We start from the raw sequence: 24,652 nt of genomic DNA on the forward strand, positions 1-24,652 counted from the left end.
CAGCAACACATTTTCAGCAAAAGAGACTAATAGCAACTTTTTCATGCAAAGGGTAGTGTGTATATGGGATGAGCAGCCAGAAGAAGTGGTGAAGGCTGGTGCAATTACAATACTTAAAGGCACCTGATTGTGTATATGAATAGGAAGGATTTGGAGAGATGTGGGCCAAGTGCTGGCAAATGGGACTAGATTAATTTAGGATATCTGGTCAGCATAGATGAATTGGAGCAAAGAGTCTGTTTCCTCGTTGTATATCTATATGAGGGTAAAAATAAAGAATTCATCATGAGCCAGAGTGCTGTTAGTTTGTTGCAAAGATGACTGGGCATTGATGAAAATTAACTTGATGTAGAAAGAAATTTCTACTGACATGGTTTCAGATTTGTGAAGTGTTATCTTAAATGGAGCATAATTATGCTCTGACCATCTCTGTAAAAGAACCTACCAGTTTTATTGACCATGCAAGTAGAAAATGAAACGTGTGTCTCCAGTAAAGATGCAACATGAACCTCTCCCTCCCAACCCCCAGACCAGGAGCTGGCTATATTCCAGAAATAGGATATTCAGCCTTTTGGTGAGGGATCCTGTACCTTTGCACCAGAATAAATTAATACCACTGCAAGGGCAGTATAATGTTATCGAAAACCACCCAACCTAAACCGTAGATTACCTATTGCTTTATAAGATTGTAATCTCCTGGAATTTGACTTATTACAGAATATCAAACACGTGAAGAAAGAGGTGCCAGATTCCAAGTTGTACAGCCTGCCAACCGTCTCGTTAGACACCCTCAACAGGATCAACTCCACCCGTCTGCACATCACAGAAGAGGAGAAAAACTGTCCTACCAAGCCCGAGGCTGAGAAAGAGAGCGTTGGAAAAAAGGAAGAGCCGTCAACAAGGTCGCCTGAAAAAAACAGTGTGGACAATCTGGAATCACTTAGCGACTCTTTGTACGACAGTTTCTCATCGTGCGCCAGTCAAGCGTCTAATGAGGTGTAGGAGTCAAAGGTAGAATAGGCCACTAAGCAGCTACGTTCGAATAGTACCGGAGCGAAATGAACGGTGTCGCCGGTTTCAACTGAAGGTGGACAAGACATTCTTCGGACAGTGGAATACAGTTAGAAATAAAAATGGGAAACGCTGCATAAATGAATGAACTTACTTTTTTTAAAAGGAAGACAATTTTGCACTGTATAAATGTAATTGTTACTTTCTGTAAATTAGAAAATGTATCTGTAGCGAAATCACGAAAGCAATAAATGGCAAAACAGTGGTGCAATTTTTCCTTCGGCTCACGTGTTCAGCCGGACAGCATGAGATCACAAGTTCGAGTTGACTTATTTTTCTATATCTATGTTTGGGGTTTATTTGAATTGAATTCTAATAGGAAGGAATTATTCGTACTTTTGGAAACATTAAATGTGGCATTTCTAATAGTGCGCATTATCTTTAAGCAGTTTTTTTTAAGACAAAACTTATCAACTGCAATATTTGTATGTAGGAAATAGACGGACTCAGTCCAGAAGATGCATTTGTAACTCTCAGGTGACTTGACATTTTTGAAGAAAATGGATAACTATTTCCCACCGCCTACGTGGTTTTGTCCATTTTCCTGTTTTATTTTTCAAAGCCATGTCAGGGATATTTGTAACATAACTGTAGTGTGTTCATTTTAAATGTTGTACTCCATTAAGAGCACGTCTCCCGGAACGAGTCAGCCGAACCGCTCTGATCATTTTCAACTTCCCGTTTTTAATCGTTTGAAGAACTTCGTCCTAAATCCCAGCTGCAGTTGCTGTGGGGAAACGGTCTTCTTCACAAGAAGATCCCGCAGCTCCGAGTGGAGCTTCCCGCCTCTGGAGATATCCCCACCCCACCTTGTTTATTTACTGTGAGGCTTGTGTTCATAGGTGTGGGGAAGGGACCACATTTCAAATGGTGTGTATTTTTTCTAGCTGTGAGATATTTATATCTACTTTTGTACATGGAATTGTAAAGTAGTATATTTGATATTTTCTAGCATACTGTACACAAGTTTTTGGATTGGAACGGCTGATATAAAGTGTACCAAGTGTAAAAACAAATTCTGGCGGTACCAACAGTGTTACTTCAGTATCCGGTGCAATCTTAGATGTTTATATTAGAAATTGGTGTCAGATGTTCACGCAAGGAGATTGCCAGAACAAATAAAAACAATGTTTTTTGCTTTCAAACTTTGAGCAAGTGTTTCTGTCATTATGTTACAAATCGTGCACCTTGGTTTGTTATTTACCGCTTTACTTCCAACAATACAATAGGGAGACAGCGAAGTCACGGTTTCCAATTTGAAATGGTCTTTGCTTCCAATGAGAGCAAAGTAAATGAACCGTGTTCCTCCAGGCTTTAGATGGTGAGCCGAGCGAATTGCTAAATCCCGTCCCCACTCTGCCTGCCTGCTCCTGGAAGCCCTACTTCGGGATCGATGGTGTTGCAAGCTTGCAGCCTACCTGCGGTTATTTAACAATAAAGCACACTAGCGCCGATTGTAGACATTGTCAGTGTACTTTTATTCAAAGCAGGGATTTGATCAGTGAGCCGTGATTGCAATAATGGAAAAAAAGGACGAATGCAAACGCTTTCAAGCGTACAGGTAATCAGCCAGCGTTTCCGATAAGCCGCTCTAATACTGTTACAGTAACGTCTCATTGGCGTTAACTGTTTGAAGTCTGTAATTGGAGCTCCATCAGCCGGCTGCAGCTTCAGAAAGAACCTTTCGTTTCTACCTCATCTGTTCCAGGTTATTGCAGAATTCAGCAATCTTCAACTGGATTTACAACTGGCTCAATGCCCCTGAAAAAAACAACCGCTGCCACAACATTCACTGGTCATTCTATCAAACTCACAAGAAATTGTTTGGGAAGGAAGAAAACAGGTACATTCCCCAACCCGTTCACTTGTTTCATTTATATTCAGGAACCTCCTTTCTCCTCTCGGCCGACCCCCCCTTTTCCTTAAGTCTTACAATATGCATGCATTCTCGCCCAATCAATACTTGGTGTCGTTTGCTTCTCCTTTCCCTGTCCCTCGATTGTTTCTCACGCCCGCATTTCTTAGTTTTAACGTCTCAGTAAGTCTCTGTCTTCGCCCCTCCTCCCGCTGTGCAAATGTTAACGATGGATCTCTCCGAATGCCAAGTGAGAGATGACTGCTGTCACGTGGTGCGACTATTTGAATCCTCTGTCCATTCCCAGTCCAGTCTCTCCTTCTCAAACTCACTTTCCTCAGGCTCCCAGCCGAGGGACCACTCTGCAGATATGGCCGGATCAAGGAAGCTCGCTTAAGACCCGCCACTGCTCGTTCACCCCTCCCTAATCTCGTCATTGTTCTGTACAGTGGCGGAACAGAATGGAGCTCTTCATTTACACAACTTTCTGCGGATTTTTAGCGTCCACAGGTAAGCTGACGACTTGCATTGAAGTCTATTTCACAGGATTCCGAAATTGTCCCCAAAACCAAACCAAAAGTGGCATGCATATCCTCTCCTGCGGGATCCCCTGTTTGGTTCAACCAATTGCCAACTGTTTTTTAAAATCAGTGTCATTTCAGGCTTTTGTAGTTTATTAAGAATAAGTCAATATGTATTATCTGTTGGAGCGCTGGCAAGTTAATTAATAACAATAAAAGTTAATAAGGACCATAAGTGAATCAGGAACGAATGATCAACGCTTGTATACAATCTTAGACTTGGAATTGGGTCCGTGATGAATCTGAAAATTTATTGCACTTATTTCACTCTGCCCACCTTCACTGTCATCTCAATGGCGAAGTCTTTAGATAAATAAACAGCTGAAATCTCGACTTTGCACAGTCGATCAATCCACACCATATCCATGTTAACTTTTCCAGGGCTCGGCTTTCAAATCCAGTGTTACCAATGTGAAGAATTCCGATTAAACGACGATTGTTCGTCCCCGGAGTTTATAGCAAACTGTACAGTCAACGTGCAAGACATGTGTCTGAAAGAAGTCATTGTCAAAAGTGACGGTAAGGAACCATTCCTGAGATCCAGTGCGTTGGAGGATATTAATTCAAGTCCATGAGTTTTAATTTACCTCCGGGTGCGACGACTTTTAGCCACTGAATGTAAACATAAATAAAAATGGATTATTTTGCCACTGTAACCTTGTAATTAGAATTTCTTCCTCTCGACTAGATACAATAAACATCCCTAATTTAATTTTTATAGACCAGCCAATTTCTGCCCAGAGTGAAATATAGCCTCCATCAAGTGGTGGTGCTGGGATTCTTCTGAATGTAGGTCTTTGCTCATTGCAAAATAACTAAAATAAATCGTAGCAACATATAACGTGGTTTATCGATCTAGCTACCCATTCAATGTTTCTTCTGTTTCTCCTTATCTGACGTTCCTCTGTATGGGAAAGAGATTAAATCTGGCACTGGCATGATTACACCAGGAAGAAAATAATCACAAATTGAATTGTAAGATTTAAACTGTGCATGGATGTAGGATGCTGCCCTCTTAAAACTTCAAGAAATCACTTTCCACTTCCAGGCTAATTTGGGTAAAGACCCATGCACCAAACCAGGTTGAAGTGAGTAAATTGTGAATTTTGCATTGAAAAGTCTTTCAAAAGTTTGAATTCTGTTCAGATTGGAAACAATTGAGACTTTTTTGATTAAAATGTATGATATTTGAGAAAAAGAAAGTGACATTAAATTGATGAGGTCATGCCAAGCAATTGGCATACATTTTCAAAACTTTGAAAATGCTGAGCTAATTTCAAAGTTAGAAAAAGTCATAATTCATCAGATTCAGTACTAGCTTGTCTACAATGATTATGTGACCACTTTTAGGATCTGCTAAAAACAATGTATATTAAAATACACTTATAGCTGACAAATATTGTAGGGAGAATTGTAGGGGAAATATAAAGATTAGGATGGATTGTTTGAAGTCATGAATGACTTATATAGTGGAATGGAATTAAGATGCAACAATTACGTTGTGACTGATGTTTCTCACACGATAATTTATATTTTCTTGTGACATTACACTCATACAAGTGATAATATGAGGAATGTTCTGGTGCATAACAATCTTCATGTCTAAACCTTCCTTGAAATTTATGAAGTCATATCGCCATACAGCTGGTGATCTTTCACTCTAAGCTACTCATTGAAAAACAGAACAAAAGACGTTGCACGCACAATGTCCCCCAAAAGCTTCAGATATGCTTTGAAATACTGCAAATCCATTGTTTTCATAATCCCTGTCCTGAGAACAGGTGTTCACTAAGACTTCACTTTAATGTGGATGTTGTTTCAATGGGTAACCTCCCATGACCATGGTATTGCAAAATTTATAAGAACTACCTCGCTATAGAATTTCACTGCAGCAATCACATGAAAATTATTTCTTGCTGACCTGCAATATTGATATCATAAAGAAATATTAATGCTTTCAACCAATAGCGTATTGCTCTGTCTGAGACTGTGAAAAAGCTCATAAAATAGGTGGCACTGACATTTTCTACAACAACAATTAAAGCTTTAATTATGCATTAAATGCATGTGTATGGTAATTACATGTAATATGCGAAGGTCAGACATTCTTGGTAAACTATTTTGCTTTAGCACTTCTGACTGTGCTGCTTAAATCTATATGTAGAGATACATTTGTGGAATTGGGTGCACTACTGAATTCAATACTGTAATTAAACTTTACGGTTAATTTGGCATTTTATGAACTGAAATTTCACCATCATAACACATGATTTAATGAGAGACTTTTGGATATATTGCAGTTGAGCAATTCAATAGCAGGTATTCATCCTTCTCCATTTGGGAGATTTTCCCAACATTAAGTGAGAAGTCAGAGGGTGGATATATCCTTATCAAATATGAAAACAAGGGTAGGGTAGTAAGATGAGTTTTGGATTGATTAGCAGAACCAACATAGGAGCAAAAGATAAGAGCTTCTATGTCGTAGACTCAAGAGTTTTGTGAGAAATTTGGATTCTATACAGTGCTTTACTCGTACATAATTGTGAGGGACTGTTATGTATTGTCTGAAATGTTTATTTGTCTTCTCTGGGGTGTGAATGTACTGAATTTACAAGAGCAGGAGGCATCCCATTCTCATAGTTGATAAGGATGACCAAGCAAAGACCTTGATTTTAATTTCCCTCTCTACTTAATTTTGCCAAGGATAAATTCCAAGACATCAAGGATGAGGACATGTATAGTGTATTGCAAATCTGGGATCTCCAGCAAAAACAAGCACCAGAGAAGTTAACAGGAGAAGGCTGTTGCACCTCCGTTTCAATGATCAATGAGATTGTGACTAACCTGAATACCAATTCCACCTCCCTGTCTCAGTTTTAATCCTTTAATACCTTTGGAAGGCAGAAATCTATCAGTTTGAGCTAGTATCTTTTGCTTTTTGTTTTGGAGAGTTTTACACTTCTTTTGTCTGAAGAAATATTTCTTGCCTGGCCATCTGAATATCCTAGCCATAAGATTAGAGTCATGTTTGTTTGTTCCACACTTTCCCGGCAGTGTTAAACTACTTCCTCTACTGTTTGAATTCCTTTTAAAATAAATCTTAATCAAATTCTCCCTTAAACTTTGTATTTCAGGAAAACCATGCACAGTTTCTGTCATTTCTCCTCAGAACTGAATCTCAGAATACCGGTAATGTTTTGGTTAGCCTGTGCTGCATTCATTCCTAAGCCAACATATCCTTCCAATGTTCAAAGTTCAGTGCCCAAGTATTGTTTAATTAGTGTTTTGTATTTATGTGCCAAAACTTTATCAATTTTAACTCTCTATAATACTATATTTTTGATCACATTTATATCCTTTAAATTTTCATGGTCAGTGTTAATGGACTTCTAAACCCATTCAAACCATTAACTAGATTTTTGCCATTTAAAAAGTAATCCTTTTTGATCACCTCATAACTATCCCTGTTGAAATCCAACTGCAATTCTTTTGACTACTAATTTAATTTATCCATTTGTCTTCAGTTTGATGCTCCTGCCTCCATTGCATACTAAACCACTTATGGTTGTGCCATTGGCAAACTTTGACAGAAGACCATAAGGTATAGGGACAGAATTAGGCCTTTTAACCCATCAAGTTTGGTCCTCCATTCGATCATGACTGATAAGGCACTCTGTTATGTTCTCTAAGTCATGAATATTTATAATGAATAATTTGAGCTCCCCATAGCACAACTTCTTGTAGGGTCTTACTAATCACCTTCTTCCTAATTGGTTCCAAATCTTTTTTTTTATATTTGTTTTTGACTGTCTAACCATTTCAATAATTTGCATTCACTTCACTTAATTTTTGTTTTAACTAATAGAAACTTACATGAAATCTTATTGAATGCCTTCAGGAAGTCCATATACACTATATTCATAAATACTCTCCAGTCGACTGCTTGCGTTGGTCCAAGACCTACATTTGGCAACCGTATAATTTCTCCCTGATGAGCTCAAATCTTTCAAAGTGAGCAGCCACTTTATTTGACTAAATTTTACGAAAATAAACTGTTAAGTGTCCATTTTGGGGTATTTTAAGAAGGCTTTGTCTCTGTGAGATTTAACAATTTCTTTCAAACAATTTTCCACTGCTGACCTCTTAATAAATAAATTCCAACTGATACAGTAGAGCAGTGCTTCACAGGAGGTTCCAAAGCACTGATGATGTCATCGAGAAAGGGGGACGAAATGTCAGCAAACCAAATTTCCAGCTCGGCGAGCATACCCACAACAACTGCAACCGGTACCTGAGCTACAAATCTTTACACAGACCTTGAAAATGCAACTCTTACCCTTTTATATGCACATCCACTGCAGATGTACTCATCGCTGCCAAGACCCTCCAGGATTTGTGCCATCAGCATGACATTTAAAGCCTTGCTGTGCACAAGGTCAATCGCTACCATTACAGCCACAGAGCCTTTCACAATATCTGTAGTGAAAGGGAAACAAAGAAGAAAAAGTTTCTGAAGGCATATAGGTGTCATTTCATTGCAAAGTGAATCTCACATTTATCACTTTATATTTACACTATTATCTGTCTGATCAATTGTCATAATAACTGCTGCTACAAGTATGAAGCTATATGGACTACCTGTCCTAAATACCAACCCATGTCAGAACCCTGGTTAAAGGAATACTATTCTTCCCTAAATGTTTGATATAGCATAAGATCTTGTTATTGTTCAACGTGGGATCATCACATGTTGGAAAGCCTTCAAACACTGGGAAAGTTGCTAGAGAAGGTACTGAGGGATAAAATCTATTTATATTTGGAAAAGAATGGGCTTATCAGTGATTGGCACATGGTTTTGTGTGGGGTAGATTGCGCCTTACCAACTTAATGGAGTTCTTTGAAGAAGTGACCAAGTTGATGGATGAAGGAAGGGCTGTAGATGTCATATACATGGACTTTGGTAAGGTGTTTGATAAGGTTCCCCATGGTAAACTAATGGAGAAAGTGAAGTCACATGGTATGGAGGGTGTTCTAGCTGGGTGGATAAAGAACTAGTTGATCAACAGGAGACAGAGAGTAGTAGTTGAAGGGAGTTTCTCGAAATGGAGAAAGTGACCAATGGTGTTCCGCAGGGATCAGTATTGGGGCCACTGTTGTTTATGATATACATAAATGATCTGGAAGAGGGCACTGTTGGTATGATCAGCAAGTTTGCAGATGACACGAAGATTGGTGGAGTAGCAGAAAGCATAGGGGACTGTCAAAAAATGCAGGAGAATATAAATAGACTGGAGAGTTGGGCAGAGAAGTGGCAGATGGAGTTCAATCCAGGCAAATGTGATGTAATGCATTTTGGGAAGTCTAATTTGAGAGTGAATTATACAGTAAATGGAAGAGCCTTGGGAATAGTTGATGAGTAGAGAGATCTGGGAGGTCAGGTCCATTGTACTCTGAAGGTTGCTGCACAGGTGGATAGAGTGGTCAAGAAGACATATGGTATACTTGCCTTCTTCGGACGGTGTATTGAGTATTAGAGTTAAAATTGTACAGACATTGATTTGGCCACATTTGGAATACTGTGTACAGTTCTGATCGCCACATTACCAAAAGGATGTGGATGCTTTAGAGAGGGTGCAGAGAAGGTTTACGAGGATGTTGCCTGGTACAGAAGATGCGAGCTATGAAGAGAGTTTGAATAGGTTAGGATTGCTTTCATTAGGGAAAAGGAGATTGAGGGGGGACCTGATTGAGGTCTACAAAATCATGAAGTGTATAGACAGGGTAGAAAGAGATATGCTTTTTCCCAGGGTGAAGGATTCAATAATGAGCGGTCACACTTTCGAGGTGAGAGGTAAAACGTTTAAGGGGGATACATGCAGCAAGTACCTTACACAGTGGGTAGTAGGTTCCTGGAACACATTTCCAGCAGAGGAAGTGGAAGCAGGCATGGTAGATTCATTTAAGATGCATCTGGAAAGATGCGTGAGTAGGTGGGGTGCAGGGGGATACAGATGCTTAGGAATTGGGCGACAGGTTTAGACAGTGGATTTGGATCAGCTCAGGCTTGGTGGGCTGAAGGGCTTGTTCCTGGGCTGAAAACTTTCTTTGTTCTTTGTTCTTTAAACAGGGTTGAAAGCACTAACTTTTATTGAACAACAGGGAAAATGAAGAAAGATATACACACAAATAGCCACATTAGTTTCTGAGAATAGACAGAGGCTGCTTACCTTATGAGCAGCAACAAATTTATAGTCAACGGATGAGCACTTCAAATCTATTGGAAGTGAGTGTCATCTAATACCTGCCTGGTTTGTTGCACCTGCTATTGCACTCTGTCATGCTGAAGGTGATGTTTGTCCTGCTCAATTTCCTTCTCTTTCTCCTTGGAAGGCTGCTGTCACTCTCCAAGCACTTCAGCATCCATCACATCCCTCTTTGCCTGCTCTAGTTGAGCAGAACACAGCATACAAGGATTATATGACACACTCTGTCTGGACTGGACTGCAAAGTATCCCCAGACCAATCCTAGCATCTGAACCTCATCTTCAGGAGGTCTATCATTTACTCCATTGTATCTACAGTCTGCCTCAATCAGAAGGGTGCATAATAGAGTCATCATACAGTGTAGCCCTCGTATCCCAGTAACCATCACTTGTAAGGTACCTGTCCCTTCAAATCAACAGGAATGTGAGATTTTTCAAGGATATGGATATCATTGTAGCTTCCACACTGCCTAGTGCAGACTTCTAAAATGTTATGCTTGTGACCAAATATGAATTGATCTTTCTCTATTGATGATATCAACCATGTTATGACATGGTGCTGTCAATACAACATGTGTACAGTCTGTAACACCCTGCACCTGGGTCAAGTTTACAGTGTTAGCAAAGATTACTGCCTGAGTTGTAGCACTGACACCCCCACAGAGAAACAGTAGGAGTGGTGTGATTGGTCACAAATTGCATTGATAACAACTTTGATATATTTGTGGACTGAGGATTGAGAGATCCCACACAAGCTCCTTAGAGTATCCATGAAAGTAACCAGCGCAAAAAAATGTTATGCAGTCTCTTAAATGTCCATCAGGACAGGATGGCCATCCCCCCATCTCTGCAGATCATTAGTCCTTTCCAGTAAATGACACAGTTCTGCAGTGATCTCCCAGGGCATCTTCAATCTGTAGTGGCAATGTACCTCATTTATCTGAAGGAAATAACATTGACGACAATAGACTCCAGGCCTTCTGTACCTCCTTCACATCCCTGAGAGGAGGAGACCTTTAGCTGTGACTTCTTCCTGTGGATGTTGTTGTACAGCTGCTGGAGGTTACTAATGGTTCTTGGTTTGGCTACTGCATTTGTCCTCATTTTCTTTGAGACTTTGAGACTTGTTGCGTCTGGCCACACAATCCCTGCTGTGGCTAAAGTCATTAGTCAGAGTTCGGATGAACCTGTGTAGGGAATATCAAAAACAGACTAGGGTTCTTAGTATCATGAGCAGTCAGTATTCATAACACACATAAATGACAGTTTAGGATGGTCTTCAATACAGTGAAAAATGGAGGTCACCAACAGAAGGGCCATGCAGTGCCTAAACAAGGAAGTTTGACTTGGCAACCTTATTCTGTTGCATGCAGCAAAAGCCTTGTGAAGCTGAATAAACAAAGGTATGTGCAGTGGTATTATTGATATCTTGTCACCCTCCACCTTCCAAATAAAAATCAGCTTGGCACATAGGAGCAGATTGGAAAGTATAAATAATTCAGTATGAGAGGAAATCATCTCCTTGCTCTTGTGCAGCATGTGAGACCTTAGTTTCTCTTTGTGAATTATGGTCCGCAGGTGACAATTTTAAAGATGTCTGTGATTACCTCTTCTTCACAGACACAATTATGACCAATTTGTAATGGTCAAAAGACATGACTTGAACCAGGGTCTGCATTTGGCATAGCAGGCCAGTGCATGCATTTCATATGCAGAATTTTATAATTGCACATATCTGAAACTAGTCCTGAGTCAGTGTCTGATGAATGCAATTGCCCATTGAGGAGACTCATGTCACTCACAAGTAAGATTCATGTCCTTAGACTGAAAAAAAAACAATTATCTACATTAGAGTGGTGCTGGCAAAGCACAGCAGGTCAGGCAGCATCCGAGGAGCAAGAAAATCGATGTTTCGGGCAAAAGCCCTTCATCCCTTTTTAATCTTTTTTTTCACTGATGAAGAAATGATTTGTTTTTAGTGACTTCCATCGCAGAGGAAATTAATGCATTAACAATCATTTTGATTTTTTTGCCAATAAAATATAAAAAAAAGTTGGTCCATCTGCTCCAGGTATGTGGAGGTGGGTACTGCAGATGCTGGAGATTAGAGTCAAGATTAGAGTGGCGCTGGAAAAGCACAGCAGGTCAGGCAGCATCTGAGGAGCAGGAAAATCGATGTTTCAGGCAAAAGCCCTTCATCATTCCTGCTGCTGATTCTCCTGCTCCTCAGTTTCTGCCTGACCTGCTGTGTGTTTCCAACACCACTGCTCCGGGTATGTGGCAATCATTTTTCCTTTTTAAAATTCAAATGAGGATGAAAGGCAATCCAGGATGTACTTCAGAGAGTGAGGCACAGGCTCAGCCTGTTAATCTTGGTGAGCCAAACCTTCACATTCCTTTCTTTCACTCTCTGACGCTATCAATTCTGTATTTCCACACATTCCTACCTAATACTTTCATTGAAGTCTTCATCTCCCAGTAATACCCCCAAACAATTGGTTTATTCTTGCTAACAGTAACATTGAACTATCCTTCCAATGAGGTCACAGCAGAGTGCAGTGACCATCACTGATTCTGCCCCGCCCGTAACCTGCCATAGCAATCCACGTCCTCCACTGTGCTGTTATCTCCTACAATTGACTTGCTCCTACTACAATTATTATCTTCTCTGCATCCCAGCATGCTGACTTCAATTCCTATAATTGACTTCCCCAGTTTTTCAAGCATATTCGTCGAGCCTGATAACTCTCTTGACTCTTGTTCAATAGTCCTCCAGGACAACTATGGCCAACTCCACTGACCAACTTAGAACACCATCCCTGACTAATGAGTGGTCAGATTCCTGACTAGCTAAAGTCACCATAGTTCCAGAGAACCATAGGCTGCTCTCTCATTTGAGCAGGATGTCTGGTGGTGAATTTTGTAACCTAAGGGTCACCATACATAGAGCATAGAACATAGAACAGTACAGCACAGAATAGGCCCTTCAGCTCACGATGTTGTGCCGACCACTGATCCTCATGTATGCACCCTCAAATTTCTTCGATCATATGCATGTCCAGTAGTCTCTTAAATGTCCCCAATGACCTTGCTTCCACAACTGCTGCTGGCAACGCATTCCATGCTCTCACAACTCTCTGTGTAAAGAACCCGCCTCTGACATCCCCTCTATACTTTCCTCCAACCAGTTTAAAACTATGACCCCTTGTGTTAGTGATTTCTGCCCTGGGAAATAGTCTCTGGCTATCGACTCTATCTATGCCTCTCATTATCTTGTATACCTCAATTAGATCCCCTCTTCTCCTCCTTTTCTCCAATGAAAAAAGTCCGAACTCAGTCAACGTCTCTTCATAAGATAAACCCTCTAGTCCAGGCAGCATCCTGGTAAACCTTCTCTGAACCTTCTCCAAAGCATCCACTTCTTTCCTATAATAGGGCGACCTGAACTGGACGCAGTATTCCAAGTGCGGTCTAACCAAAGTTTTATAGAGTTGCAACAAGATCTCATGACTCTTAAACTCAATCCCCCTGTTAATGAAAGCCAAAACACCATATGCTTTCTTAACAACCCTGTCCACTTGGGTGGCCATTTTAAGGGATCTATGAACCTGCACACCAAGATCCCTCTGTTCCTCCACACTGCCAAGAATCCTATCCTTAATCCTGTACTCAGCTTTCAAATTCGACCTTCCAAAATGCATCACCTCGCATTTATCCAGGTTGAAGGGCAAGATCAAGAGGACAGGATTAGATTAGATTCCCTACAGTATGGAAACAGGCCATTTGGTCCAACAGACCTCCGAAGAGTAACCCACCCAGACCCATTCCCTAATCCTATATTTACCCCTGACTAATATACCTAACACTATGGGCAATTTACTTGACCAATTCACGTGACCTACACATCTTTGGATTGTGAGAGGAAACCCACACAGACATGGGGAGAATGTGCAAACTCCACATAGGCAATCGCCCAAGGTGAGAATTGAACCCAGGTCCCTGGTGCTATGGGGCAGCAGTGCTAACCCTTGAGCCATCATGCCATCATGATCTTCATGGTGATCACTGTTGGCATAGGAGTTGAACCCACACTCTTGGCGTCACTCTGCATCACAAACCAGCAGTCCAACCAACTTAGCTAACCGACCTCACTGATATTTATGTCGCTTCTTAACTAACTTACCACAACTTTCAGAACTAGTTGTGCTGAACCTACAGACCTGACTGGTCCATTACCAAGTCTGCAAAGTTTAACAACTATCCTATGTGGCCAACTGACTGTATCCAAACCTGTAAACTGAGATTGGACACTGCCTGTGCCTGTCTATGATAAAAATCCATGACTTACCACAGTCACCACTTAATGTGTTTGCCTTGTAACTACTGCCTTGCAACTGGTGTGAGATTGATGAAGCATGATACTGTACAGTAACAAGTGCATCCGCTCGACTGTTGACTGGTGGTAACCATAGCAAGCTGCAGCTTTGTGTCTGCTAACAGGTAAGGAAAACAGAAGTACAATCAGTTATTGTAAATTCACTCGTGGGATGTGGGTATTGTTCTCTGGCTAGCACTTGTTGCCTGTACTTAGTTGCCCTCGAGAAGTGGTAATGAGCTGTGTTCTTGGCCTGTTTGACCAGTCCACATGCTGTAGAGGCTGATTCACAAAGCACTTAAAGAAGGAATTGTCGGATTTTCAGACAATGCCAGTGAAGGAAGGGTGATATGTTTCCAAGTCTGGATGATTATTGACTTTAAAGGGGACTTGCAGATGGTGATGCTCCCATGTATCTTCTGCCCTTTCCTTTGAGATGGAAATGGTTGTGGGTTTGGAAGCTAAAGTCTAAGGATCTTTCATGAATTTCTGCAGTGTATCTTGTAGATAGTCTGCACTACTGCTACTGAGTATTGGTGGTGGAGGGAGTGGATGCTTGTGATCAGTCAAGCGGGCTGCTGTGTTTTGAATGATGTTAAGCTTCTTGAATGTTGTTGGAGCTGCATCTATCTAGGCAAGTGGGGAGTATTCCATCACACTCCTAAGTTGTGCCTTGTAGATGGTGGGCAGGCTTTGGGGAGTCAGAAGGTGGGTTATTCGCCTCAGTATTCATAGCCTCTGACCTGCTCTTGTGGTGACTGTATCAATGTAGAGAGTCCAGTTGAGTTTCTGGTCAATGGTTAAGCCCCCAGATGTTGACAGTGGGGGATTCAATGACGGTAACACCTTTGGATGTCAAGTGGTGCTGGTTAGTTTGTCACTTATTGGACATGGTAATTGCCTTGAATGTTTCTTGCACTCGTCACCCCAAACCTGGATACTGTCCTGATGTTGCTACATTTAAAGATGTGCTGCTTTAAGTATCTGAATATTCACAAACATTTTGCAATCATCAGTGAACATCCCACTTCTGATGGAGAGAAGGTCATTGATGAAGCAGTTAAAGATCGTTGATCTAGGAGACCAGCTGGAGCAACTCCTGCAGAGATGTCTTGGAGTTGAGATGACTGACCTTCAACAACCGTCTTCCTATGTGCCATATATGACTCCAATGGGAATCCCTTGATTCCCATTGATTCCAGTTTTGCTAGTGCTCCTTGTTGTTCAATTGTGGCCTTGATGTCAATTGATGTCACTCTCGCATCACCTCTGGAATTCAGCTCTTTTGTCCATTTTTGAACCAAGGCTGTAACAAGGTCAGGTGCTGAGTGGTCCTGGCAGAACTTAAACTGGGTATCACTGAGCAGATTATTGCTGAGCAGGTGCTGCTTGATAGCACTGTCGATGATAAGTTCCATCACTTTACTGATGATCAAGAGTGGACTGGCAGGGTGGTAATTGGCTCAGTTGAATTTGTCCTGCTTTTTATGTACTGGATATATTTGGGCAATTTTCCACATTGTTGAGTAGATGCCAGTGTTGTAACTGTACTGGAACAATTTGGCTAATCCACTATTTGCTGTCAAACAGAAAGAGTCAAGTTAGGTGGAGAGGTACCCGATGATTGACACCTCCTTGCTATGGGTAGTGGATCATGACCATAAGCAACTTGAGCAGCTAATTCACCATGCCCAAGCTCCTGGACTAATATTCGATGACATTCTTGATTTACTATGTTATTACCACTTGCCTGAACAGTGTCTCTCTCTTGAATTGATTAAAGTCTACTCACCTTAGACTTCGAGACATGCCATTTGTTTGAAGCATGTGCAATGTGCTTGCTGTTTATGAGCTGACACACGGCCAGGCGTGAGATTAATGCATCATGTTACTGTACAGCAACATACCAATGCCTTGACTGATCACTGCTGATAACCATGACATACAGTCACAGAAATGTACAGCACAGAAACAGACCCTTCGGTCCAATTCGTCCATGCCGACCAGATATCCCAGCCCAATCTAGTCCCATTTGCCAGCAACTCGTCCATATCCCTCCAAACCCTTCCTATTCATATACCCATCCAGATGACTTTTAAATGTTGCAATTGTACTAGCCTTCATCACTTCCTCTGGCAGTCCATTCCATACATGTACCACCCTCTATGTGAAATAGTTGCCCATTAGTCCCTTTTATATCTTTCCCCTCTCACCCTAAACGTATGCCCTCTATTTCTGTACTCCCTCATCCCAGGGAAAAGACTTTGTCTATTTATCCTATCCATGCCCTTCATGATCTTATAAACATATATAAGGTCACCCTTCAGCCTTCGATGCTCCAGGGAAAACAGCTCCAGCCTGTTCAACCTCTCCCTATAGCTCAAATCCTCCAACCCTGGCAACATGCTTATAAATCTTTTCTGAACCCTTTCACATTTCACAGCATCCTTCCGATAGGAAGAGACCAGAATTGTAGACAGCATTCCAAAAGTGGCCTAATCAATATCCTGTACAGCTGCAGCATGACCTCCCAACTCCTATACTCAGTACTCTGACCAATAAAGGAAAGCATACTAAACACCTTCTTCACTATCCTGTGACTCTACTTTCAAGGAGCTATGAACCTGCACTCCAAGGTCTCTTTGTTCAGCAACAATCCCTAGGACCTTGCCATTAGGTGTATAAGTCCTGCTAAGATTTGCTTTCCCAAAATACAGCACCTCATTTTTACCTGAATTAAACACCATCTGCCACTCCTCAACCCACTGGCCCATCTGATCAAGATCCTGTTGTAATCTGAGGTAAACAGCTGCCTGGCTTTATAATTGTGATAAAAAAACAGTCAAGATTGAATCACTGTCAATCTGTTATCACTGGCTGAAGTGTTTTTATTCACTCATGGATGTTGGCATCACTGGTTGGGCCAATATCTTTTGCCCATTCTTGGTTGACCTTGAACCACTGCTATCCATGTGTTTTAGGTAGACCCACAGTGCCATTAAGGTAGGACTCCCAAAATTTTGACCCAGCAAAACAGAAAGAATGGTGATATATTTCCAAGTCTGGATGGTGAGTGACTTGAAGACGAACCTACAGGCAGTGGTGATCCCATGTATCTGCTTTCATTGTCTTTCTAGACAGAACTGGTTGTGAGGAGAAAGTGAGGACTGCAGATGCTGGAAATCAGAGTCAAAAAGTGTGGTGCTGGAAAAGCACAGCCAGTCAGGCATCATCCGAGGTGCAGGAGAGTCGATATTTCGAGCATAAGCTCTCATATTCCTGATGCAGAGCTTATGCTCAAAACATCAATTCTCCTGCTCTATGGACGCTGCCTGACCTGCTGTGATTTTCCAGCACCACACTTTTTGGAACTGGTCATGAGTTTGAAAGATGCTATATCAGGAGCCTTTGTGAATTTCTGCAGTGCATCTCGTAGATGGTATACACTGCTGCTATGAAGCATTGGTGACAGAGGGAGTGTATGTTTGTGGATATGATATCAGTCAAATGGGCTGCTTTGTCCTGGTTGATGTCAACAAAAAAAAAACAAATCTTTGCCATTTAGCTAGAGCTAAAAGGACAACATGACAAGACAAAGGAAAGCAACACGAGGCAAGATAGGGATGCTATGAGCAGCAAAATAGGTGCAAAGTAATTGAGCAAGGGAATAGCCCTGAGAGACATCCTCATCCAATCCATGAAATGGATGCCTGCCCCTGTGTGCAGAGTATCCTGGAGCATCTTTGCAATGAGAGATGCTGATGCACTCCAGAGGGCAGCAATGAGGCAGATATTTGTACTGTAAGTGGATTGGAGATTTACACATTGCTGGTATGCATTTGATGTTAATGCCCATGAATATGGGCTGCGTGCAATCACTGACCATGAAGGTGCCTCCATGAACGTGGAGGTTGTCAGAAACAACTAGAGATGCTGCAGCATCCGGGTAACTGCTCTGACTTTCGTGCCGAGGATTCTCTTCCCAGTTTTACCCTGTGGGTTGGAAAATTAGAAACTGCATATTAATGAGGTAAAATTTATTCGAAATGAAGGTGAAATTGAGTGATAATCCATACAACTTGATTGCCACTCACTACTGAGAATCTTGTCTCATCCCCTACCAAGTGGTTGGAAGACGGGACCTTTTGTTATCACTGTTGAGAAGGTTCTTGTTGGATATCTTACTTAACTTTTCCACTTTTCCTTCATGGCCTATGTTAATCAGGGGCTTAGAAGTTTCTATTCAAGGTTCCAATTGCTTCTCCAACAAATCTTAGAAAGCTATTTCCTGGTTTTACTCTTCATCTTGCTTAAATAATTGTGATAGTGTACTGTGAAGACTAAAATACATTTTTCAATGCCTGCCATTTCTTTATTTTCATTTAGAATATAGCTAGCATTTTTTGATTTCCTTTTTACTTCCAACAAAATTATAAATTATTTTTGACTTATTCTTGATATCCCTCATTTATTTTTAATTCCCTTCTGCATTTCTTGTTATCTTGTTTTGATTTGGAAATTTCTTCCATTACACTGGATCCGCACAGTTCTTTGCATTTTTGTATGTTTTTGTTCATTAGCCTTGTAATATTGCTCACCTCTTTCATGAACGTAACTGTTTTATTTTGAATCTAAAACATTTAGTACTTGGGGATAGAAATTGATTTTGGATTAAACTCAAAATTTTTTGAACATCTCCCCACTGTTCACAAAAGCGGTTTTGGTGACTTGATGCTATGACTGTAGTTTGGATTCACTCCAATCTCAGCAGTAACATATTGCACATTGATCCTACTGCCAGGGAAAAAAACAAAGTGATCCAGAGCTTTCATACGCTTATGACTACCAACCCGTTCAAAATTCCTAAAAAACTTGGTTGTTTCCTTAAAAGGATGATTCAAAGGTAAAGAAGAATAGTATAACTTTTGAGAAATTGAAATGGCTCCTGACTTTAGTATTATTGCCTGCAGACTCTTGCATTGAGACCAAGATTGGATCTGATTAATCTTTTCCAAATGAAGTTCTTAAGTCTTTGTGTTAAAAATTCCACTTGTTTGGATGACTGTGTGGGCTGCAGGTTAGGTAAACCAACTTGTTACGGCACGCTGATAAAACAAGACATTCAAGGCGGATTTAAGAAGGAATATGGTCATAGCAGGAACAGCGTATTGAGGGGGTTTAACACTTTTCTATGCAGGAAAGAATGTAAATAGTAGGGGAAAGATATTTCCCATTATGGTCTACATGCTCTCAAACAGTAACCATGATGTAAGAAGAAGTACTGAAGAAGAAATATTTGATGATGGTGATGAAAGCTGAGCAATAATAATGGGTAATTTTAAATCTATATTTAAACTAGAAAAATCAAATTGACAATAGTAGCATTAATGAAAAGTTTACAAAATGGTTTGAGATAAATTCTTCAAGCAGTGTGATCTAAAACCACCTGAAAACAGGTCATAATAGATTAGTTTTGTATAATGTGACAGGATTAATGATAACACCATAGCAAAGACCCTCGAAGTTAGCACTGCTGCCTCACCGCACCAGGGACCCACGTTCGATTCCAGCCTTGGGCGACTGTCTGTGTGGAGTTTGCACATTCTCCTCATGTCAGTGTGGAATTTCTCTGGGTGCTCCGGTTTCCTCCCACAATCCAAAGATGTGCAGGTCAGATGAATTGGCCATGCTAAATTGCCCATAGTGTTAGGTGCATTAGTTAGGGGTAAATATAGGGTTTGGAAATGGGTCTAGGTGGGTTACTCTTCGGAGGGTCGGTGTGGACTTGTTGGGCTGAAGGGCCTGTTTCCATACTGTAGGGAATCTAATCAATCACAAAATAATTGAATTTTGCACTCAGTTTGAAAGGGAGAACATGGGTCTAAGGCTAATAGTTTAAACTTAAATAAGGGTGACAGTGGGCATAAAAACTGAGCTGGCTGAAATGAATTGGGATATTATGCTAGGATATAGTTCAGTAGAAAATATTGGCAGACATTTAAAGGGATATTTCATAACATTTAGAATAAATACATTCCCATTATAAAGAAAAATTCAAAGGGGTAGGTGCACCATCTGCATTTAAATGAAGAAGGAAAGAGTCAAATGTAAAGAAAATGTATAATATTGTGCAAAGTTGAGTGACACCTATATGATTGGTCAAAATATAAAGAAAATGCTAAAAGATTAATCACTACAAGTGAATGCAGTATCTACAAAAGCAGAAGTTGGGAACACTGCGGCGAGTAACCCATAAATTATGGCATAAAAGAAAGCTAGTTAAAAATATAAAAGCAGCTAGTAAGAGATTCTATATATATGAATAAACAAAAAGTATAAATAAAGTGAGTACTAATTCTCTAAAAAGTGAAAATGGAGTGTAAATAGTAGATAATAAATTACTGACAAATGAATAAATACTTTGCTTTTGTCTTCTCCATAGAGTATATAAAAATATCCCAGGAGAGGAACTTAGCTAAATTAAAATCAGTAGAAATAGTACTGTGTAAATTGATGGAACTGTGGTTTGATAAGTCTTTTGATCCTAATGGACTTCATCCTAAGGTCTGAGAAGAGGGGTCAATAAAGTAATGGATGTGTTGGTGTTAATTTTCCAAAATTCATCAGATTCAAAAAAGATTCCATCAGACTAGAAAGCAACAAATGTACCTGTCTATTCAGGAAGAGAAAGATGCAGAAAATAGGAAACTCTAGCCCAGTTAGCTTGATGTTGGTCCGTGGAAAAGTGTTAGAATTGACCATTAACAAGATTGTAACTGGGGGGCAGGCACTTGAAAAAGTTCAAAGCAATTGGAAAGAGTCAACATAGTTTTTAATTTTACTTAATCATTTTGTGGGATGTGGGCATTGCTGGCTGGCTAGCATGATTTGCCCATCCCTAGTTTTTTTTTAGATTAGATTAGATTCCCTACTGTATGGAAACAAACCATTAGGCCCAACAAGTCCACACCGACACTCCGAACAGTAACCCACCCAGACGCATTCCATGACCCCTGATTAATGCACCTAACACTATGGGCAATTTAACATGACCAATTCATCTGACCTGCACATCTTTGGATTGTGGGAGGAAATTGGAGCACGCGGAGGAAACCCACACAGAGACAGGAAGAATATGCAAAATCCACACAGACAGTCGCCTGAGGCTGCTCTTGAGAAGGTGGTGGTGAGCTGCCTACTTGAACTACTGCAGTCCACCTGCTGTGAGTTGACTCACAGTGCCATTAGGGACGGAATTTGACCCAGTGACAGTGAAGAAACAGTGTTATATTTCCAAGTCAGGTTGGTGAGTGACTTAGAGGAGAACTTAAAGGTGGTGGTGTTCCCATATATCTTCAGCCATTGTCTTCTAGACGAAAGTGGTCATACGTTTGGAAGCTGCTACCTGAGGATATTTGGGCAATTTCTTCAGCGCATCTTGTGGATAGTCCACAATGCTGCTACTGAGTATCAGTGATGGAGAGAGGGGATGCTTGTGGATTAGGTGACAATCAAGTGGGCTGCTTTGTCCTGGATGGTGTCAAGCTTCTTGAGTATTGTCAGGGCTGCACTCATCCAGGCAAGTGGGGAGTATTCTATCACACTCCTGTCTTGTGTTTTGTAGATGGTGGATAGGCTTTGCGTAGTCAGAAGGTGGGTTACTCACCACAGTGTTCCTAGCTTCTGCTTTTGTAGACACTGCATTTATGTGGTGAATCCAGTTGAGTTTTTGGTCAATGATAACCCTCAGGGCATTGATTGTTGGGAATTCAATGATGGTAACATTGGGCAGTGGATTGTTTATCTCTTATTTGTGATTGTCGTAGCCTAACATTTGTGTGGTGCGCATGTTACTTGCCACTTATCAGCCAAAGCCTGGATATTGTCCATATCTTTTTGCATTTGAACATGGACAGCTTCGGTACCTGAGAAATTGCGAGTTGTGCTGAACATTGTGCAATCATCGGCGAATATCCCCACTTCTGAACTTTTGATGGAGGGAAGGAGCTGAAGATGGTTGAGCTGAGGACACTACCCTGAGGAACTCCTGCAGAGCTGTCCTGGAGCTGAGATGATTGATCCTCCACAACCACAACCATCTTCCTTTGTGCCAGGTATGACTCTAACCAGAGGAGTGTTTACCTCCTGATTCCCATTGATTCCAGTTTTGCCAGGGCTCCTTGATACCTTACTCAGTCAAATGTGGCCTTGATATCAAGGGCTATCACTCTCCCCTCAACTCTGGAATTCGGCTCTTTATCCATTTTTGAACCAAGGCTGTAATGAGATCAGGAGCTGAGTGACCCTGGCAAAACCCAAACTGAGTATTACTGAGCAGGTTGTCGCTGAGCAGGTGTTGCTTGATAGCACTGTTGATGACCCGTTCCATCACTTTACTGATGATGGAGAGTAGACTGAGTGGGTGGTAATTGGCTGGGTTGGATTTGTCCTGCTTTTTGTGAACAGGACATACCTGGGCAATTTTCCACATTGTTGGATAAATGCTAGTGTTGTAACTGTACTGGAAGAGCTTCAATAGGGGAGCGATAAGTTCTGGCGTACTCATCTCCAATACTATTGCCGGAATGTTATCAGGGCCCATTGCCTTTGCAGTATCCAGTGGAGTATTTTCAGCTCTGATCTCCAGCATCTGCAGTCCTCACTTTCTCCTCGAAACTTGAGAGTTCTCAAGGAAATGAGAACGATGGTAGCTCCCAGGTTATTGAGTGCAATCTTCTAAGAAGAGCAACCTATGACCATAGATCACTTGCACGTTAATGGATTGGACCCTTTTCTCTTGTTGAACTGGGCCGAATTGAGAAATGGTCTTCTCAGCATGACATGTGGACAGTCAATCACATACAGCTTCTGAGGGAAGCCAGCTAAGATGGCAAAGCCTACAACACTGACCTCATCATAGGGAAACAAGATGAAGTTATGTGATCTTGAACAAATTGCATCAGTAACAGCCCAAATACAGATGGAGATGGATGAGCACGCATAGGTACCCAGTGGCTCAATGGAAGGACCTAGTTGCTTGAAAGTTCAATGCAACCAGGTCCTTGACAGCCACCAAAATAAAATGGCCACTTACTCCTTCAGGTTACTGGGTGCACTCTAGTGGGTGTCAAAGTTCTGTGACATTATCATGGGATAACGTCAGTCTGCACCAAAACTGAACCTCACTCATCCAAGAAAATGGCTGAGGCTGATTGTCTCTGTAGATTCCAGGTGGATGCAAAGTGAGTATGCACTAAGAGGAATACAATAACTCCTGTCCCAGCATGCAAAGTGACCTTGCAGCAGCATTTCAATGAGAGGAGCAAGAGTGTGCCACAGGGTAGCGTTGAAATGCAAAAGAATATTAAAAGTGGTTAGCAGATGTGGCATGATGAGATCATGAAGCTGGTACATGCCAATGTCCATGGCTGTGCGGCACATGCAGAGTGTACTCTGAGATGTTCATTACTGTTGTCCAAGCTGGAGGTCTGAAGACGTATGTAATATAGGTGCATATCTTATAATGTTGTAGTTGTGTTCCAGTAAAACCTCACAATAGAAAATTGCACAATTGAACTAATGGGGCCTCTGGGAAAAGTGGGGTTAGGGCAGACCAGCAGAAAATATAAGTTATGGTTGTTCAAAATCACCCACAGGTCTAACACAATGTGTAGCATGACCTGAATGAAGGTTTAAATCATATTTGTTAATGAAAAAAAGTAAATTTAGCACATTATATTGAAAAAAATGTTGTTAACACAGAACGGGTCATCATCATCACCACCTTCAGGTACGGTTGTGGTCACAGAATTGGATGGCGGTGGTTGATTGCGTTCTGATGGTTTCTTGGGGGTTGGTTTAGATTGTGTGATATTCAAGTACTATTACAAATTAGAAAGGCAAATAGTATGTATAAGAGTAGTGCAATCCTGCAGGAATAATATGGGAATTGCATAAGAATATTCTTGTCTCAAAGGGACAGCAATGAACATTCATTAGTTTAATTTTTAAGCTGAAGTATAGTACAGTACCTCACATGCTCTGACAGCAGCTGACATCAGCACATGCACAGAATGAAGTAAACCAATCACTGCTGGAATTGCATTATTGTGAACAGAAGTCAGCATTCTCAAAAAATACTATTCCCTAAGTTTTCAGCGATATTACAAACAAATTGCACTGCCAAAACACACTTTATATGGGAACTATCTGTACGTTGAAGACATTCGATTCACGCTTTGACTTTTATGCTGGGTATTTTCAGCATGCAGTTTCTATTTTTTCCTTTGCCTGGTTCAAGAAATAGAGTTCCTTCTTCCTCACAATACACATTGGCCAGCTCAGAGTCAGTCCTCAACTGAGGAAATTCTCCTGGTTATGTTTGTTTTATTAGTTATAAAAGCCATCTCAAGAGTCAGGAGCCCAAGGCACACTGACTGTGGTCAACCCACTCAAGAGCCAGTTCCCCACAAACAAATAAGACCAAAAACAAAACCCCCCAGTCACA

The 24,652-nt window shown here is 41.0% G+C and overlaps 2 protein-coding genes across 8 annotated transcripts in view; both read left to right on the forward strand.

The window, feature by feature from the left end:
- nckap5l (NCK-associated protein 5-like) overlaps positions 1 to 2,222 on the forward strand; it is an 807,388-nt gene extending 805,166 nt beyond the window's left edge. For all 6 annotated transcript variants that reach the window (XM_060827141.1, XM_060827140.1, XM_060827143.1 and 3 more), the window contains one exon: positions 718 to 2,222. In XM_060827141.1, the coding sequence (XP_060683124.1) occupies positions 718 to 1,002 (285 nt within the window). In that variant the 3' untranslated portion in view covers positions 1,003 to 2,222. The remainder of the gene's footprint in view (positions 1 to 717) is intronic.
- A 562-nt stretch (positions 2,223 to 2,784) lies between these two features.
- LOC132817412 (ly6/PLAUR domain-containing protein 1-like) overlaps positions 2,785 to 24,652 on the forward strand; it is a 50,993-nt gene continuing 29,125 nt past the window's right edge. The window contains exons 1-3 of one of the 2 annotated variants that reach the window (XM_060827845.1): positions 2,785 to 2,914; positions 3,268 to 3,436; positions 3,889 to 4,026. In XM_060827845.1, coding sequence (XP_060683828.1) covers positions 3,388 to 3,436; positions 3,889 to 4,026 — 187 coding nt within the window. In that variant the 5' untranslated portion in view covers positions 2,785 to 2,914; positions 3,268 to 3,387. Of the gene's footprint in view, positions 2,915 to 3,159; positions 3,437 to 3,888; positions 4,027 to 24,652 lie in introns of those variants that run through there. The other variant, XM_060827844.1, reaches the window with a different exon arrangement.

Source organism: Hemiscyllium ocellatum, chromosome 7 (assembly GCF_020745735.1).
Source record: "Hemiscyllium ocellatum isolate sHemOce1 chromosome 7, sHemOce1.pat.X.cur, whole genome shotgun sequence".
Lineage (NCBI taxonomy): Eukaryota > Metazoa > Chordata > Chondrichthyes > Orectolobiformes > Hemiscylliidae > Hemiscyllium > Hemiscyllium ocellatum.